General features: G+C 47.0%; 2 protein-coding genes across 5 annotated transcripts in view; one reads left to right on the forward strand and one right to left on the reverse strand.

Annotated features, from left to right (window-relative positions):
* SEPTIN8 (septin 8) overlaps positions 1–9,150 on the forward strand; it is an 85,584-nt gene extending 76,434 nt beyond the window's left edge. For 3 of the 4 annotated variants that reach the window (XM_038772724.1, XM_038772726.1, XM_038772732.1), the window contains one exon: positions 7,678–9,150. In XM_038772724.1, the coding sequence (XP_038628652.1) occupies positions 7,678–7,843 (166 nt within the window). In that variant the 3' untranslated portion in view covers positions 7,844–9,150. The remainder of the gene's footprint in view (positions 1–7,677) is intronic. The other variant, XM_038772725.1, reaches the window with a different exon arrangement.
* Positions 8,910–16,595, reverse strand: CCNI2 (cyclin I family member 2). The gene is made up of 4 exons (XM_038772733.1): positions 16,469–16,595; positions 13,021–13,152; positions 10,783–10,857; positions 8,910–9,102 (listed from the first exon to the last, which is right to left on the reverse strand). The coding sequence occupies exons 1-4, from the start codon at positions 16,586–16,588 to the stop codon at positions 8,932–8,934; spliced, it is 498 nt and encodes a 165-aa protein (XP_038628661.1). The 5' UTR covers positions 16,589–16,595; the 3' UTR covers positions 8,910–8,931.
* Between the last annotated feature and the right edge of the window lie 1,992 nt (positions 16,596–18,587).

Consider the following 18,587-nt stretch of genomic DNA (forward strand, 5'->3'; position numbering starts at 1 on the left):
ACTCTGCTGTATCGTACTCACCCTGGTGCTCAGTACAGTGCTCTGCACACAGTAAGTGCTCAAACACCACTAACTGATTGATTCCATTTCGAAGGCTGCCTCCACAGGAGGGGAAAAGCAAAAGCAATCCAGGGGCCATAGGCTACTGTACAGAAGTTAGTAAAAACACGAGATTATAAACCTTCTCCACAGCGGCTCCCAATCCTCCCCCAAGGCCCCCCCCCCCCCCCCCAAGGAGAGGGTTAAGCCCCCCACCCCAGTCCACCCAGAGGAGAGGGTTCAGCAGCAGCTGCTTTTGTTTGTCGGTACCCTTGTAAGCCTGCCTAGAATCACTGGCACGGAGGCAAGACAGGCTGACAAAGGAGTGATTCATTAGGAGAATGAAAAGGGCAATATTAAATCGGAGCCTATCAAGCCTCAGCTGCCACTTAACGGCATCACCAGAAAGAGGATCTCAGTTCTCCCCCAGCATAGAAGGGGGTGGGAGGAATTCAGTTCCATGGGACCGCATAGGGCGCAGGCGTGGTAAACCCACTGAACCCACGACTGCGTTCTGTCTGGGACATCTGGCTTATTGCACCTCCCAGCCCCATGCACCTGGATTTCTCTGCCCTTCAAAATGAGGAAATACCAACTGATTGCTCCTCCAGGATAACTTTTTTTATGGTATTTGTTAAGTTACTAAGCACTGGGATAAGAGCAGCATGTCCTAGTGGAAAAAGTACGGACCTGGGAGTCAAGAGGACCTTGGTTCTTCTCTCGGCTGGGTGACTGTAGGCAAGCCACTTGACTTCTCTGTGCCTCAGTTCTCCTGCTCTCCCTCTTACTTAGACTATGAACCCCCTGTGGGAAAGGAACTGTATCCAACCTAATTAACTTGTATCCATCCTAGTGCTTCGATCAGTGTTTGAAACATAGTAAGCACTTAACACCATAACTAAAAGCTAATCAGGTTGGACCCGATCCATATCCTATATGAAGCTTACAGTTTTCAACCCTATTTTAATAATAATAATTATGGTATTTGTTAAGTGCTTACTATGTGCTAAGCACTGTACTAGTCTCCCCCTTTTAGACTATGAGCCCACTGTTGGGTAGGGACTGTCTCTATATGTTGCCAACTTGTACTTCCCAAGCGCTTAGTACAGTGCTCTGCACACAGTAAGCACTAAATAAATACAATTGATTGATTGGCACGAGCAAATCAGGTTGGACACGGTCCCTGTCTCACACGGGGCTGACAATCTCCATTTTACAGATGAGGTAACTGAGGCCCAGAGAAGTGAAATGGTTTGTCCAAGGTCACACGGCAGACAAGTGGCAGAGCTGGGATTAGAACCCAGGTCCTCTGACTCCCAGGCCTGTGCTTTTTCCACTGGGCCACGCTGTTTCTCTCTCCTCTCCTCAGCAGTTTCAATTAGCCAATAGTATTTTTTGAGCACTTTGTGTGCAGAACACTGTAGTAAGCACTTGGGAGAGTATAACATACCAGAGTTGGTACACATGTTCCCTGCCCACAAGGAGCTTACAGTCTAGAGGCCGTTCTTTATCTTCTAGACTGTGAGCCCACTGTTGGGTAGGGACCGTCTCTATATGTTGCCAACTTGTACTTCCCAAGCGCTTAGTACAGTGCTCTGCACACAGCGCTCAATAAATACGACAATGAATGAATGAATATATCTCTGTGAGGGTCCTAGATAGCTTTAGAATAGAAACTTTCCAACAAAGCAAAATTCTACCTTCCCCTCTGCTCTTACTGGAAACACAGACACACAGAGTGAAAGCATGCAGATATCACCGAGTGAGAAAACACACACACACACCCCACCCCCCCCAACTCAACCACACAGCTCTGGTTTGCCCATGCCTGTGCCACAGAAGTCATCAGTGGTATTTATTGAGCATTTTCTGTATGCAGAGCACTGTACTAAGCACTTGGGAGAGTACAATGCAACAGAGGTGGTAGACACTTTCCCTGCCCACAGTGAGCTCACAGTCTTAAGGGATGCCTTGAAGCTGTTGGAGAGGAGGCAGTAGCTACCTGGTGGAGATTCAGCAATAATAATAATTATGGTACTTGTTAAGCGCTTACTATGTGTCAAGCACTGTTCTAAGCGCTGGGGTAGAAACAACTTAATAAGGTTGGATGCAGTCCCTGTTCCACATGGGGCTCACACTCTTAATCTCCATTTTATAGATGAGGTCACTGAGGCCCAGAGAATTTAAGTGACTTGCCCAAGGTCACACAGAAGACATGTGGCCAAGACGGGATTAGAAGGCAGGTCCTTCTGACTCCCAGGCCTAGAAGGGACTTGCCCAAAAAAAGGTACTACTGCTAATTGAAGTGGGAGTTCTTATGGCACATTGTAAGAGATGAATCCAGTTTAGAAGGGCTCTGTAGCATATTTCGAGGCTGTGTTCTTGGGGCCTTTCCTCTCCGCCTCAACACACACATGCGCGCGTGCGCACACACACACATATACATGCACCCCTGGCTCAAGAGTGCTAATAATAATAGTACTTATTAAGCGCTCACTATGAACCAAGCACTGTTCTCAGCAGTGGGATAGATACAAATTCATCAGGTTGGACACAGTCTCTGTCACACATGGGGCTCACACTCTGAATCCCCATTTTACAGATGAGGTAACTGAGGCCCAGAGAAGTTTCACAACTTGCCCAAGGTGACACAGCAGACAAGAGACAGAGCCAAGATTAGAACCCAGGTCCTTCTGACTCCCAGGCCCGTGCACTACCCACTAAGCCATGCTGCTTCTCAACAACCTGGACACCGCCCTATTCTGCTGTTGGGTGGGATAGTAGTTCATGGGGCAGCAGAGAAGAGATCCCCTTCATGGAACAGCAAATGAGAAGCAGCATGGCCTAGGGGTAAGAGCATAGGTTTGGCAGTTAGAGGACCTGGGTTCTCATCCCATATCTGCCAGTTGCTTGCTGGGTGACTTTTTGAGTAATCAGTTCCCTTCTCTGTGCCTCAGTTTTCTCAACTGTAAAATGGGGATTAAATCCTACTCCCTCCTGCTTAGACTGGGAGCTGCCCCATGCAGAACAGGAACTGTGTCTAACCTGATTGACTTGTATCTACCCCAGTGCCCAGTGCTTAGAACAGTTTAACACATAGTAAGCACAGTGTGACTCAGTGGAAAGAGCACAGGCTTTGGAGTCAGAGGTCATGGGTTCAAATCCCGACTCTGCCAATTGTCAGCTGTGTGACTTTGGGCAAGTCACTTAACTTCTCTGTGCCTCAGTCACCTCATCTGTAAAATGGGGATGAAGACTGGGAGCCCCCTGTGGGACAACCTGATCACCTTGTAACCTCCCCAGCGCTTAGAACAGTGCTTGGCACATAGTAAGTGCTTAATAAATGCCATTATTATTATTATTAAAAAAGGGACTGTGTCCAACCTAATTAACTTGCATTTATCCCAGTGCTTAGAATAGTGTTTGACACATAATTATAGTATGTTAAAACTCTTACTATATGCCAAGCACTGTATTACGCACTGGGGTACATACGATATAATTGGGTTGTACACTACCGTGTCCCACATGGGACTCACAGTCTTAATCCCCATTTTACAGATGAGGAAACTGAGGCACAGATAAGTTAAGTGACTTGATCAAGGTCACACAGCAGATGAGTGGCAGAGATGGCATTAGAACCCAGGTCCTTCAGATTCTCAGGCCCATGCTCTTTCCACTAGGCAACACTGCTCTCTTAAGCGATACTATAAAATAGGGATTACGTCCAACCTAATTAACTCGCATCTTCTTCAGCACTTAGAATGTGTTTGACACATACTAAGTGCTTAACAAATACCATTTTAAAAAATGCCTATTGGAAGCTGCAGGCTGAAATCCTTGGATGGCTAACATTTACTTGGAGCTGCAGAGTAGGATGCTAACTGTGGGGCCAGGCTTTCCCCAGCTAGCCTGAAGGCAGGCTCAGAATGCTTGGTACAGTGCTCAGCCCACAGTAAGCGCTCAATAAATACCACTGATTGAGTCCAGTGACATGGGAATCATGAGCAAGACAAATCAATAGTATTTATTGAACGCTTACTATGTGCAGAGCACTGTACTAAGCAGTTGGAAGAGTACAATACAACAGAGTTAACAGATACGTCCCCTGCCCAGAATGAACTTACAGGTTTGGAGCATCCGTCCCTTCATGGAACGAAAGCTACCAAAACGAGATTAGCTCTTTGGAAAAAGGAGACAGTGAAATTCACAGTGTTCTTAGGGCCGGCAACATCCTTTGGTCCTGCAGCAGAGCAGCAAAGCACCTCCGTTCTGCTACTGGAGGCCCTGGCTCAGCACTCGGCCGGGAATTCTAGGACAATGCAGACTTTCTGGTCCGAGTCAGGTGCCTGTTGGTTTGCTCTCCCTCCCTGGACTTCCCCTTCAGCAAGTAGCTCAGGTTAGGGCTGATAGCGGGGGTGGGGAGGATAGGGGAGAGGAGGAGGGGGTTGCTTATTTTGGCAATGAAAGCATGGCTGTCGCCCATTGGCTCCAATCCGCTTCCACTTCCCAGGGTGACTAAAGGGCCAGCCTCTAGGGAAGCCATTTGGGCTCCCAGAAGGCAGCGGTGCTTTCGCCAGCATGCTCATGCCAAGCTGGGCCATCTGCAGTTCCCATGGAGGGAGCGGGTTGGAAAAAAAAAATCCATCGCTCTTTGTCTCCTCTTTGCACATCTGAATATGCTGCACTCATCTCCCCCTTAAATAGCCCTTTTATCCATTCCCCAGGCTCTATCTCCCAAGTATCCTTTAAGAATGTCAATTAGGCTGAATAAACAATCGCTCATTAGTAGCAAAACAGCTCCGTAGAAAAAGAGGTTATTTTTTAAATGGCTTTGTGGGATATGATAATTATGGTACTTGTTAAGCACTTACTATGTGCAAAGCCCTGTTCTAAGTGCTGGGGTAGAAACAAGTTAATAAGGTTGGATGCAGTCCCTGTTCTACATGGGGTTCCCACTCTTAATCCCCATTTCATTGATGAGGTCACTGAGGCCCAGAGAATTTAAGTGACTTGCCCAAGGTCACACAGCAGACATGTGGCCGAGCCGGGATTAGAAGGCAGGTCCTTCTGACTCCCAGGCCTAGAGGGGACTTGCCCAGAAAAGGTAGTACTGCTAATTGAAGTGGGAATTCTTATGGCACATTGTAAGAGATGAATCCAGTTTAGAAGGGCTCTGTAGCATATTTCGAGGCTGTGTTCTTGGGGCCTTTCCTCTCCGCCTCAATACACACACACACGCACACACACAGACATGCACCCCTGGCTCAAGAGTGCTAAGAGACTTGGTCATCTCCCAGAAGACGGGAATGATGTCCTGGTGTCCGGCATTTCACGAAATGCTTTCCATTTGGAGTTTCCAGCAACACTATAGGTTGAGCTTGTTGGTCCCTGAGTGTTCACCTAATTCTGTTGTCCAAGGCTGGTTCTAAGCCCGCTCCGCAGCAGGGATCCCTAGAGCAGTGCAAACCTGAGAGCAGGGCACTAAGTTGAGGCACTTGCTACCACAGAGGCATGGGTGAGCGGGGCCTCTGGCACGTCCTTGGGAGAGGTAGCCCCGACTGAAGGTAAGAGGGAATCCAGGAGGCGGTTCCTAACCTCTAACCCTGCACCAGTGCCGTGCTTCAATTCCTCGCATAGCTGCTGTTCATTAACTGTCACCTAGCTGGGCCCCGGTTCGCTCTGGGGGGCCCGTAAGGACGGACAGGGTGAGCCGCGCTCCCCCTTCTCGTCTGTCTGACCGCTGGTCCCTCCCAGCCAGCCCTCCTCACTGTAGAGGTGTCCAAAGCCATCGAAGAACTCGTCCGTCTCCATGGCACCCAGAGCTCTGGCTGACGAGGGGTAGGACTCCGGCTGGCGTTTGAAGACCCTCAGAGGGGTGGGGAGAGGGTTTGGCCTGGCCGGATGGGGCGGGGGCAACGGCGGCCTCTGATGACTGCGGATGGCTCGCTGAGCGGGACTGAAGATGTAGACTGCGTTAGATGGCTGGACACTTTTCAGTTCGTGGTCCACGAACTCTTTGCAATGGATGAACTGGGCGTTGTCCACCTGTAATTGCAGGGAGAGTCGACAGTCAGAAAAGCCTTCTGGCTCTGTCACTCATTGTTGGGGCAGAGGGATGGGGGCTTGGCCCATCCTGTGGGCACTCCGCTATGGGAAATTTTACCCCACTTTCAGGCTGCCTTTCCTGTACCGTCCATTTCAGATCGATTGATCTGCCATTTTTATCATTGGCTGCTGCAAAAAGAGATTTCTTGGTACTTGGTACTTGTTGAGCACTTACTATGTGCCAAGCACTGTTCTAAGTGCTGGGGTAGATAGAAGTTAATCAGGTTAACACAGTCCCTGTCCCATGAGGCTCAAATTCTTATCCTCATTTACAGATGAGGTAACCCAGGCCCAGAGAAATGAAGTGACTTGCCCAAGATCACACAGCAGATATAATAATAATAATAATAATTATAATAATTGTGGTATTTGTTAAGTGCTGACTATGTGCCAGGCACTGTACCAAGCGCTGGGGTGGATACAAGGAAATCGGGTTGGACACCATCCCTGTCCCACTTGGGGCTCACAGTCTTAATCCCTGGTTTACAGATGAAGTAACTGAGGCACAGGGAAGTGAAGTGACTTGCTCAAAGCCACACAGCAGACAAGTGGCAGAGCTGGGATTAGAACTCAAGACCTTCTGACCCTCAGGTCCATGCTCTAACCATTATGCAACACTGCTTCCCATGTGGTAGAGCCAAGATTAGAACCCAGGTCCTTCTGACTCCGAGGTCCGTGCTCTAGCCACTAAGCCACCCTGCTTCTCAACCTGATCATCAACCTGCCACCTTAACCCATTGGTCCTAGTGAACAGGAACTCTGGGCGCCCCCTCCTTTGTCCTTGGTGACGTGCCCGCCCCAAACGGGCAGTGGGGAGGCCACGGGTCTGGGACATTTTTCGGACACCTCACCAAGTCAGACCAAGCTGATGCTGCCACCTAAGCATATGGGATGACCCTTCTTGGCACTCAATCCCTCTTCTCAACGGGAGGGGGTTACCCAGCTTTCAAGGTTACATTTATACGTTCCGGCCCCCCACTTATCCAAACCATCCCAGGGGTGTCTCACCCTAACCCAGTCTTGGCCTAATTATAGTACTCCCCCTCCTTCTGGGGAGGATCAGTTTGTGAACCAAGATGTTGGGGAAGATACGTTTCTCACGATGTTGGGGAAGATACGTTTCCCACCCTGGTAGTGACCAGAGAGAAGGCTTGTCCCCAAAGAGTCTCACTCTTCCCCCAAAAAACCTTTTTAAGGACCCACCCAACCTAAAAATACTGTGGTATTTGTCCAGCACTGCTATGTGCCAAGCACTATACTAATCAGGTTGAACCAAATCCCTATCCCTCCTGGGGCTCGCGATCTAAGGGGGAGGAAGGATAAGCATTGAATCCCCATTTTACAGATAAGGAAACTGAAGCCCAGAGAAGTGCCCAAGATCACAAAGTGGGCAAGTGGCAGAGCCAGGGTTAGAACCCAGCTCCTAACTCCCAGCTCTGTGCTCTTTTCACTTAGGCCACGCTGCTTTGAACCGCTTCCATGAGAATGGGGCTGGGGTGAATCTGACTCCCTTACCTGTGCTTTCTTCAGCAGATCAGTAATAACAGGAAACCATTCAGGAGTCAGCCTCTCCAGCTCTAAGGTGATGATCACCAAAGCCAGCGTGGAGCCCTTGAACTGCAATAGCTGGTGGCATGCCATACAGTGTTGCAGCTGCCTTGTCAAGAACGCAACGTGGCGGGAAGGATTCATCTGAGGCGACGCCTTCAGTAGATGGGGCCAGCTGGACAACAGCATGGCGTGAAACTGGAGCGAAGACAATTTAAAAAGTTTGGGTTTTTTTTAAAGTTTAAAACAGACAACAACAAAAAAGTTAGGCCAACGGTGAATTTTGTACTATGAATGTGTTACGGACCAAATGTGTAAATTGAATTTTCATTCACATCAGGGAATCTTTGTGATGTTGCACTCCCCCTCCCCGCTGCTCCCGCCCCCTCTTCCCTCCCCATGGCCATGGGGGATGCCACAGGTTTTGAGTTTGCCCCCCTAAACCCCTCAATTACACAAATCTCAGCATCCCATCACACTCTGAATTAACTGCAGAGTCAGGATGGCTAGAGGAAAATGTGTTTCTGTCTCCTAAGACCAGACGCCAAATTCCAAGCAAGCAGAGAAGTGACATGTCGGTAAGAGGCTGCTTTATTCCCCTCCATTGTGGCAAAGTGTCAACACAAGATAGATCAATATCAGAGCCTTATCAGAGCATAGAGACCCATGACATTATCTTATCGCATAACTGCATAATTTTGCCTTATTAACAAATGACCGGTTCCTTGGTTTTCCCCCAAATAAAATGCCAATGTGTGACTTTTTGTAAAAGTGCCAGATCGAAAATGGTCTAAAGCTGGAATAAGGGTCAAGTGTGGGTGAGCAGAAGGCAGTGAGAGAATGCGTGTGTGTGTGTGTGTGTGTGTGTGTGTGTGTGTGTGTGTGTGTGTGTGAAATGTAGCAAAAAATTTCAGATGGCTTTTTATGTACAGTATTAATAGAGTGGAAAGTTAGAGATATTTTTGCAGTGTGTATTTAAAAAAAAAATAGAGACTGACCGTAGAGTGCTGTCAAGAATCTTTGAAAGTTAGTCGTCTAAGAATGGGTGTCTGGTGGGATAGTATTTTGAATAATCAAATATTTAAGAATACATTTTCACTGTTACGTTCTCCCAAGCATTTGCAGATAGCATAAACACTGTGGCTTGTGCTACTTCTGCAAGGGTGGGATAGGGTGACTACCTCTGTTTCTTTGGTTTTAGTTGGTCATAGGCTGCCTGAAGGAAAACCCCTCGTTTTAGAGTTCTGCAAACCCCTCAGTGCTTACAGTGTTCAAGAAATCTAACGGCGTTGCTGTGTAAAGGTCCCAGTCCAGTTTATCTAGTATAAGTCTTTCCATCCTCAGAATCTCGGTAGGAGAACATATACAGCCACAACGCACTGCAAGTGTCTTGACTGACGGTATTATCTGTGGAATAAAAAAACAAAAAACAAAAATAAAGAAGCCAAATTCTTACAAAAAAGCTCTGTGGTGGCCTTTTGTTCCTGCTCTTTCCCCCTCCTTTGTTCTGCAGTGCCCTAGTTCAGCAGGTGTGCCTGTCCTTTGTACTTAAAAGAAGCAAAACCATGACCTGCAGTGCAATGCAGGCTGCGGCCCCCACTGTGGCTCACGTTGCCCCACTTAACCAGTGATGGTGGAAGCCCTATTGGGTGATTGGTCTCATGAGGTCCCCAGTCCAATCTCGTCTGTTCCCCACTTCTTCCCGGTTACATTACCCTGAAACTCAGAACTGAAATTTGTCCTAAAACCTATGGCATTGTGGAACTTAACTGCTTCCTGTGAGCCAAGCACAGGGGTAGAAACAAGATAATCATGTCGGGCACAGCCCCTGTCCCATGAGGGGCTCACAATCAAAGGGGGAGGGAGTTTAGGTTTGTGAATCCCCATTTTACAGATGAAGAAATTGAGGCACAGAGAAGGACACCCAGGAGGCAGGTGACAGACCCAGGATTAGAACACAGATCCCCCTTTTCATCCAGCCCCGGGCTCTTTCCACTAGGTCACACTATTTCCCTCATGGAGATGTTGGGCACTGAGCTAGCTTTATTTTGCCCCCAGAGTCTGTCAGGTAGGAGCTTCCTGAAAGCTCTTGGGTCTGCTGGTCACCCTGGCTTTCTCTGGCTGGTTCTTCAACTTTCTGAGATAAATTCATCAGCTTTTACTTCCTGGTTTGAGGCAAAGAGGATGTGTTTTTTGCAATCAAAAGGCATTTCCGGGTCTGTCAGCTAACACCAGAGAGAACCGTTTCAAATACCTACAGGTGAGACGGCACGAAAACCTCAACTCGGCGTTTCCTTCTAAAACACTTTAGTTTTTGATTAGTTTAGCGGCTTGTGAGGAAGAGAATATCTATGTTGGCTGATTATTGGAAAGCACCATCTTTCCACTGATAGGTTTATTTCCTCTTGCTTTACATAGCTTCTAATTAAGAAACAAGCCCAGATCAATTCTTAATGAGGCTGAAATTCCTTAATGCACACAAGTCTGCGCAAAGCAGCTGTTTCCTTCCTTCCTGGGGTTAACCACCAGACAGTCTGGGATCTGTCCAGGTTGGGTTCCAAACAAGTGAACTTGTTCTGCAGTTCCCCTTTCTGGTAAACAGACTCCAGGGCTCTGGAAGTCTCCGTTCGCAGGCTGCTGATATCTTTTTCTTGAACGTTGAAAAGTTCTCCTGCTCCAATCTATGCATGTGCTGATTGCTAAAAGCAGAATTCGCGGGGGTGAGTGTGTGGGCAGGGAGAAAATGGGGGGAGGGTGGGTTTACCTGAGAAGAATCTGGGCTTGTTCACATACCAAAGACATCTCTAATAGTGTTAGTTCTCCCTGCGAGGTGACCCTTTCAAGGCTGCCTTCTACTTTGGGCCAGAAAATCTACAATGGCTTCAGTTATCCCTTGTTCACCTCAAGGACCTCAAACTTGGCTTCATGGTGGTGGAATAGCTCATCTGAATGGATTTCTCTGTGGTAAAGGGAGACCAGTCCAATTTAGTTACCCTGGGCGGCTATAAATCAGGAGAAATTTTTTTAACAGAAACAAACAAAAAAATGAAACAGAACAGCACAAAGGGGTCTGGCTGAAAGACATACCTCATCTTCTTCATTGGCTTTTGCAGCGAGCACCAAGCAAGTCACAGCAATGCACGGGAGGTATTTTAACTGAGTCTGGAGGTTGGTTGAGGGATGAGGGGGTAATAAAAAGGGGGTGGGGGGGAGAAAATGAAACAATTCTCATGAACGTGAGGAAAGGTCTTTGGCAGTCCGAGGGAAGCTGGAAGGTTTGTTGCTATTGATTTATGAATTACTGCTCACGCACACGCACATACACACTTTCTCTGTCTTTCACCATTAAAATATATTGGATCTACCCTCTCCTTCCTTCTGGCCCTCCCCTGACTCCTCCTCCCTTACCAGATCCAGCTGGGGCAGTTTGGGTCAAGCATGCATTGGGACCTCCAAATTGGAACATTTTCCCCATCATGGGTCCCTCCAAGCAAAATGGGCTCTATTTTTTATTCCTCTAAAATGGCACCTTCACCCTCAGATCGAAGCAATGAAAAAAAGTTTCCAGCTAGAATGGACTGAATACTCTTTTTTGGTAAAGCAGGAAGTTTGGCTTTGGGATTGTATGAGATGAAGGGATCACGCCCCCTCCATCTACTCTGCTGCCTCCATTTTGAACTTCTGATAAGTTAGGTTTACTCAAATCCCTTTCCAGTCCACTTCTATTTTCATCCCACCCAATTTCCTACGGTTTCATATTCCACTAAGATATTAAGGAAATACCCCTGCAAGACAAAGGATTTAGTTCCCACAGAACGCAAGTACAGGTATACCCCATGATACAGCCAAAATTCACTTCTCAAAAAGGTGGGTGTGCTGCCAACAGCCAGCAGATCATGAGATTTGTGTTCCACAGACTTAAATGCAATTAGTTGGGTTCCGTTCCAGAGTGAGCTACCGCCCCACTTTCCCTCCACTATTCCTATGGATTTTCCTCACCTTCACAAGCCTCCTTCCACCCATCTCTCCAGCCCAATCCATCTACCCTGTATTTTGGTGGGGAACTAAAGACTCACTCGGCTCTCTTGGCTCCCTCACTCAAGGTCTGTGCCATTGCTGCCAGGAGGTGGGCAGGAAATAATAATAATGTGTGGTACTCATTAAGTGCTAACTACGTGCCGATCATTATACTAAGCAAGGGGTAGATGTAAGCTGATCAGGCTAGACACAGTCCGTTTCCCTCCTGGGGCTCACAGTCTAATTTGGAGGGAGAACAGTTCTCATCCAAGACCGCACTGGCCAGATATTGGAGTCCAGGCCCTGCCCAGGGTAAGCGTACAGAGTTGGTCCAACTTGACCAGACCGCATTCTCCCTTGCTGCTCGCCATTGGTTCCAAGACCTTCCTGATTGCACCTTGGTCTCTAGTCTATGGCTTCTGTCACCACGAAGACGAGGTGTCACCTCAGCCCAAAGGCATCTCCAGATGTAGTGGCAAAGGACAGCTACTTCCTCCCTGCTCCCTCCTCCCTGCCCCCATCAAAAGCATAAGTGCTTGGCAAATAGTAAGCACTTCACGAGTACCATAATTATTATTATTATTATTATTATTATTATTATTATTAAGGTGCCTGCCCACGCTCAACCCCACAGCACTTATGTACACAGCTATACATGCTATATTAGAAGCTTTTTTAACATCCATCTCCCCCTCTAGTCTATAAGCTCACTGTGGGCAGGGAATGTTTCTACCAACTCTGTTGCACTATATTCTCTCAAGAGCTTAGTACGGTGCTGTGCACAAACTAAGCACTCAATGAATACCATCGATGAGGATGATGATGTTGATAATGATGGGTGGGAGATAATGGAGAGTCAGTCTATGATCTCTGTCCCTTCTATTTCCACCCCATCTGTGCTGCCTATCCCTCCTAAATTCTGGCTGAAGAACTAAGCCTTAAAGTCACCGACACTAACCCTAGCTAGCCGATAAGGGGTACAGCTGCAGCAGAGTGAGGGGAGAAAGGGGTAGGGAGATCCCTGCCCGAGATCCCACATCAGGCGAGGAGGGAACGAGCTGGCTTCACTGAAACAATTGGATGTGACGTCTGGTGGCATTTATGGACCCTGACCTCTTCCAGCAATTAGTACATGACGCACTTCCAGAGTGTATTTACTGTTGTACAGAGGGATGCCTGAAGTGTTAAACTGTTCTTCTACTATGCCCCAAAGAGCAGTCCTCCAGTCTCAACGTGAAGCTCTGATGACCACATGTTTAAAAAATGCAACAGACTAGTCCTATGTCTGCTGCCAAAATGTCTCCCTACCGTCACAGAAGCCAATAGCCGGTTGAAAATATTCACCGCCAAACCAAAGGTTTCTGGACAAAACCGGAACCTGGAGCTCAGCTCTGCCATCCACAAAACGACTTGCTTATAAGACTTGGCGATCTCCTTATCCTATGAGAAAGGAACATTTAAAGATCAGTTAGACCCTTGTGCCACCTTTGGCTTAACTATTAATGCTGCAGGAATGTGGGGTCAAACGAAAGAGTCAATAAACCTGTTCTAAGCACCCAGGTTAAATTCACGGAAGCCCCCAACATGACATTCATTGAAAGGAATTTGAAAACTAACTTACCAAAACTCAGGCCCGTCATATCAACCTCAACGCTACTTCTGGCACATACGTTGTTATTTTTAGCCTCCCTCAGCACTTACGAACATATATACTCAGTTGCAGAGCCAATTATTTCCGGTCTCACCTCTAGTCTGCTATGAGAACTTGGGCAACTCACCTAACTTCTCTGTCTCAGTTCCCTCATTTGTAAAAAGGGGATGAAAATTGTGAGCCTCATGTGATTAACTTACATTTACTCCAGCACATAATATAATGCCTGGCACATAGTGCTTCAGGAATACCATTAAAAAAGCAAAAAAAAAAAAAGAAAAAGAAAAGCTAGTATATAGTAAACGCTTAACAAATACCACAAAAAAGATTTAATCTGATAAGTAAATATTCTTCAGTCTCTCTCCCCCTTTAGAAAGTAAACACTGTTGGCTGCGAACATGTCTTATGTTTCTGCTACCCCTTCTCAAGAACCTAATACAACTCACTGCACCCCATTACTCCTACAACTATTACTACTAAGTCTATGTATTGTTGGCCTGAGGCTCTGTGAGCATTTTGCTACATCGGAAAGCCTGGTCTACTCCCTGAAAGAAGCTCCTACTCTCTATTTTGTACTTGACCTTGGGCTAGTCATTTAACTTCTCTGTGCCTCAGTTACATCACTTGTAAAATAGGGATTGACTGTGAACCCCATGTGGGACAGGAACAGTGTCTAACCTGCTTTGCTTGTATCTACCCCAGTGCTTAATATAGTATCTGGCCAATAGTAAGTGCTTAGCAAATACCATGAAAAAAAGAACAAATGGATTCTAATGCCCACCTTCCCTTTTTAGGGTTGCTTTCACATCATGAGTGTAAAAATTATACCCTGGCCCCAGGCTACTACTCTGGTTGAACTCATCTTAAATGTGACCCTCGGACTGAGAAAAGCCAATTGCCAACGGCAGTTGCCAACGGGCAAGGAAACTAAATCAAGTGACTCTGGGGCTACGTCATTCACTTGCCAGCACCCTCCATGGAGAACACCTGACAATTTACACTGGGGAGGAGATCGGGAAAGAAGATGGATCCCTAGTCTGCCCCTCTAGATTGTAAGCTTGTTGTGAGCAGAGAACAATTCTGCCAACTCTGTTGTACTGGACTCCCCCAAGCACTTAGTACAGTGCTCTGCAGGTAGTTCATTCATTCATTTATTCATCAAATCATGTTTATTGAGCACTTACTGTGTTCAGAGCATTGTACTTAGTGCTCGGGAGAGTACAGTAAAACAATAAACAAACACATTCCCTGCTCACAATGAGCTTACAGTCTAGAGGGGAAGACAGACATTAATATAAATAAATTACAGATCTGTACATATGTGCTGTGGGGCTGTTGGGGGTATGAGTTAAGGGAGCAAGTCAGGGGGATGCAGAAGGGAGTGGGAGAAAAGGAAAGGACGGCTTAGTCAGGGAAGGCCTCTTGGAGGGGATGGGCCTTCAATAAGGCTTTGAAGAGGGGGGAGAGTTAATTGTCTGTCGGACTTGAGGAGGGAGGGCTTTCCAGGGCAGAGGCAGGATGTGGGCGAGGGGTTGGTGGCGAGATAGACGAGATCGAGATACAGTGAGAAGGTTAGTGTTAGAAGAGTGAAGTTTGCAGGCTGGGTTCTAGTAGGCAAATACTGAGGTGAGGTAGGAGGGGGCAGGGTGATGGGCTTTAAAGCCAATGGTGAGGAGGTTTTGTCTGACGTGGAGGGGGATGGGCAACCACTGGAGTTTCTTGAGGAGTGGGGAAACATGGCCTGAACTTTTTTGTAGAAAAATGATCCGGGCAGTGGAGTGAAGTACGGACTGGAGTGGGGAGAGAACAGAGGATGGGAGGTCAGCAAGGAGACTGATGTTGTAATCCAGGCAGGAGAGGATAAGTGACCAGATTAACGTGGGAGCAATTTGGATGGAGAGGAAAGGGTGGATTTTTGTGATGTTGTGAAGGTAGAACCGACAGGATTTAGTGATGGATTGAATATATGGGTTGAATGAGAGAGAGGAATCAAGGAAAACGCCAAGGTTACAAGCACTCAACAAATACCACTGATGATTGTGATGATTCTTTTGTCTCCCAATTGTGAAATGGAGGGGTTTCAGCCTAACTTCCTTCCAATTCACATGGCTTGAGTAAAATGGAAAGAAAAATGGCCTGACAACAACAATCCTCTTTTGGATATGAAAACCCCAGTAATTCTCAAGGCCGCCCTTGACCAACCTGCAGGACACTGGCCTCATCAGAATTTTCTTGAGGCTTGGGAGAGGGAGCCAATATGCATACTAAAAATGAAAACTATTGATTATTTTAACTGCTCTGTCAAGCCCAAAGGCCCACCTGGGCATCAGAGAGCACTAGGCTCATAGGTCATCTTTACGATCTATAAGCAGCATGGCCTAGTGGAGAGAGTTCAGGCCTGGGAGACAGAAAGACCTGGGTTCTAATCCCAGCTCCACCACTTGTCTGCTGTGACACCTTGGGCAAATCACTTCACTTCTCGGTGCCTCAGTTCATCTACAAAATGAGGATTCAATACTTGTTCTCCCTTCTTCTCAGACTGTGGGCCCCCATATGTGGGACCTGATTAAGCTGTATCTACCCCAGCACTTAGAACAGTGCTTGGCACAAAGTAAGTGCTTAACAAATGCCATAATTATTACTATTATGCAAAGCTGGTGGTGGTCCATTGAATTGGCAATGTATTTTTTTAAAAAAACAAACGTTTTACCCCTTGACTTTACCTCGGAGTCGAGTGCCAGGACAGACAAAATTAAACAGTTTAGACACAGTCCCTGTGCACTCATAAAGACCTCACAGTCCAAATGCAGGGAGAATGCAGAAATAAAAGAGAAATGGAAAACAAAAACAGAAAAATTCCTCTGGATTCTGCACTTTGGTTGATCAAGCGCTTAGTACATTCATTCAATCATATGCATTGAGTGCTTACTGCATGCAAAACACTGTCCTAAAGTGCTTAGGAGAGTACAATAATAACAACGAACACATTCCCTGCCCACATCGAACTCACGTCTAGGGTACAGTGCTCTGAACCTAGTAAACGCTCAGCAGATTTGCCCGACTGACTGTTTGACAGCGCTTTGAGAGGCTAGTAGGAGCGGATACCTTTAAGGGAAAGTCCCGAAACCGGCAAGTCGGGACTTTCCATAGCCTGGCCTCCCTGGTCAGGGCATTTTCCAAGAAAGAGGCCAGCGTCTGACTCGCCAAGGGCCTGGCACACCTCATGTCAGCTGGGGGGTGGGCTAGCTCCCCGAGACGATGCTTCGCCCTAAACCGAAAGAAAGGAAGTGACATTAGAAGCCGAGAACCAGGTCCGGATCAATGTCTCTCTGGGCCCAACCAAATCTCCATACAACAATACAACACTGTTCTCTCCCAAGTGCTTAGTCCGGTGCTCTGCACACGGTAAACGCTCAATAAATACCACTGAATTTAATTTCCCCACCACAGGTGTGGGAGAAAAACGGTCATCCCCTTCATCGGCCTTACGAGGTCAGGTGGTACCTTTAGGCCTGAAATTGGCGCATTCATTCATTCGTATTTATTCAGAGCGTACTGTGTGCAAAGCATTGTACTAAGCACTAAGGAGAGTACAATCCAACAATAAACAGGACACATTCCCTGCCCACAACGAGCTTACACATCCGAAGGCTGCAGAATGCCTCAAACCTGGCTCTCCCGGGTGGGTTTCGGGGATGCTTTCGTGAATATTTTGACAAGTTTGTTGTGTAGCAGAGGGAGAACCCACAGATGTTGTGGAATTGCTCTGGATCTGACCATTTTAAAGCCCTGGAAATCTTTTCCCACCCTCTCCGATACACAGAAATGTTGCATGGGACTTGTTTTCAATTGTCCCATCGAAGAAGGGGATGATGTGGTGTGCGGGGCTGACTAAAACAATGATTTCATTCATTCATTCATTCATTCAATCGGATTTACAGAGAACTTACCATGTGCAGTACCATGTGCACTGTACTAAGTGCAAGATGAATCGTTGAGCAATGTTTGCACTTTACATCCCCGAAATGGGAATCATCAATAAGGAAAACACCAATTGTGCTTGGTACTTGTACTAAGCGAGATTCATTCATTCATTCATTCAATCGTATTTATTGAGCACTTACTGTGTGCAGAGCACTGTACTAAGCGCTTGGGAAGTACAAGTTGGCAACATATAGAGATGGTCCCCACCCAACAACGGGTTCAAAGTCTAGAGGGGATGAATGAGAAGCAGCATGGCTTAGTGGAAAGAGCCCAGGCTTCGGAGTTGGAGGTCATGGGTTCTAATCCCAACTTCACCACTTATCAACTGTGTGACTTTGAGCAAGTCACTTCATTTCTCTGTGCCTCAGTTACCTCATCTGTAAAATGGGGATGAAGACTGTGAGCTCCACATAGGACACCCTGATTACCTTGTATCTAACCCAGCGCTTAGAACAGTGCTTGGCACATAGTGGAATGCCCTCCCTCCACACATCCGCCAAAGTAGCTCTCTTCCTTCCTTCAAAGCCCTACTGAGAGCTAGAAGGGGGAGACAGACAACAAAACGAAACATGTGGACAGGAGTCAAGTCTCTTACTTGATACTACCCCCTACCCCCTTCCTTTCCCCACATATTTATTACTCTATTCTATTAATGATGTGTATATAGCTATAATTCTATTGATTCTGATGGTATTGACAGGTGTCTGCATGTTTTGTTTTGTTGTCTGTCTCCCCCTTCTAGACTGTGAGCCCGTTGATGCGTAGGGATTGTCTCTGTTGCCGAATTGTACTTCCCAAGCTCTTAGTATAGTGCTCTGCACACAGTAAGCGTTCAACAAATACGACTGAATGAATGAATAGTAAGCGCTTAACAAATGCCATCATTATTATTATTCGGCAACAGATAGAGATAATCCCTACACAACAACGGACTCACAGTCTATAGTAGGGGAGCTAATTATTCTCTATTTTGGGGACAAAGCGAGGGCTGATAAGTGCTCAGCACACAGTCAGCGCTCAGTAAGCCCCATTGTTTGATCAGTTGGGTTTCAGTTCCCGATCCCGGTTCCCAGCCCTGGAAAAAAGCAAGTTTTAATGGCAAAAGGCAAAGCTTCTTTTTTGGGAGGTCGGGGGTGGGGTAGGCGATGGAGAGGGGGAAACCCCATTCTCCCCCTGCAGACAAGGAACAAAAGAGGCCAAACAGCCCAAAGCAAAAGACCCTCGCTCACTGTGTGCAGAG

Source organism: Tachyglossus aculeatus, chromosome X1, assembly GCF_015852505.1.
Source record: "Tachyglossus aculeatus isolate mTacAcu1 chromosome X1, mTacAcu1.pri, whole genome shotgun sequence".
In the NCBI taxonomy this organism is placed as follows: Eukaryota; Metazoa; Chordata; class Mammalia; order Monotremata; family Tachyglossidae; genus Tachyglossus; species Tachyglossus aculeatus.

Excerpts from the sequence above, each read along its gene's own strand:
- CCNI2 (XM_038772733.1), bottom strand. The coding sequence starts at position 16,588 with ATGAGGTGTGCCAGGCCCTTGGCGAGTCAGACGCTGGCCTCTTTCTTG. Across the intron at positions 13,153-16,468 it reads TTCGGGACTTTCCCTTAAAG|GATAAGGAGATCGCCAAGTC; the intron begins GTATCCGCTCCT and ends CCTTTCTCATAG. Across the intron at positions 9,103-10,782 it reads AAGCCAATGAAGAAGATGAG|ATAATACCGTCAGTCAAGAC; the intron begins GTATGTCTTTCA and ends TTTATTCCACAG.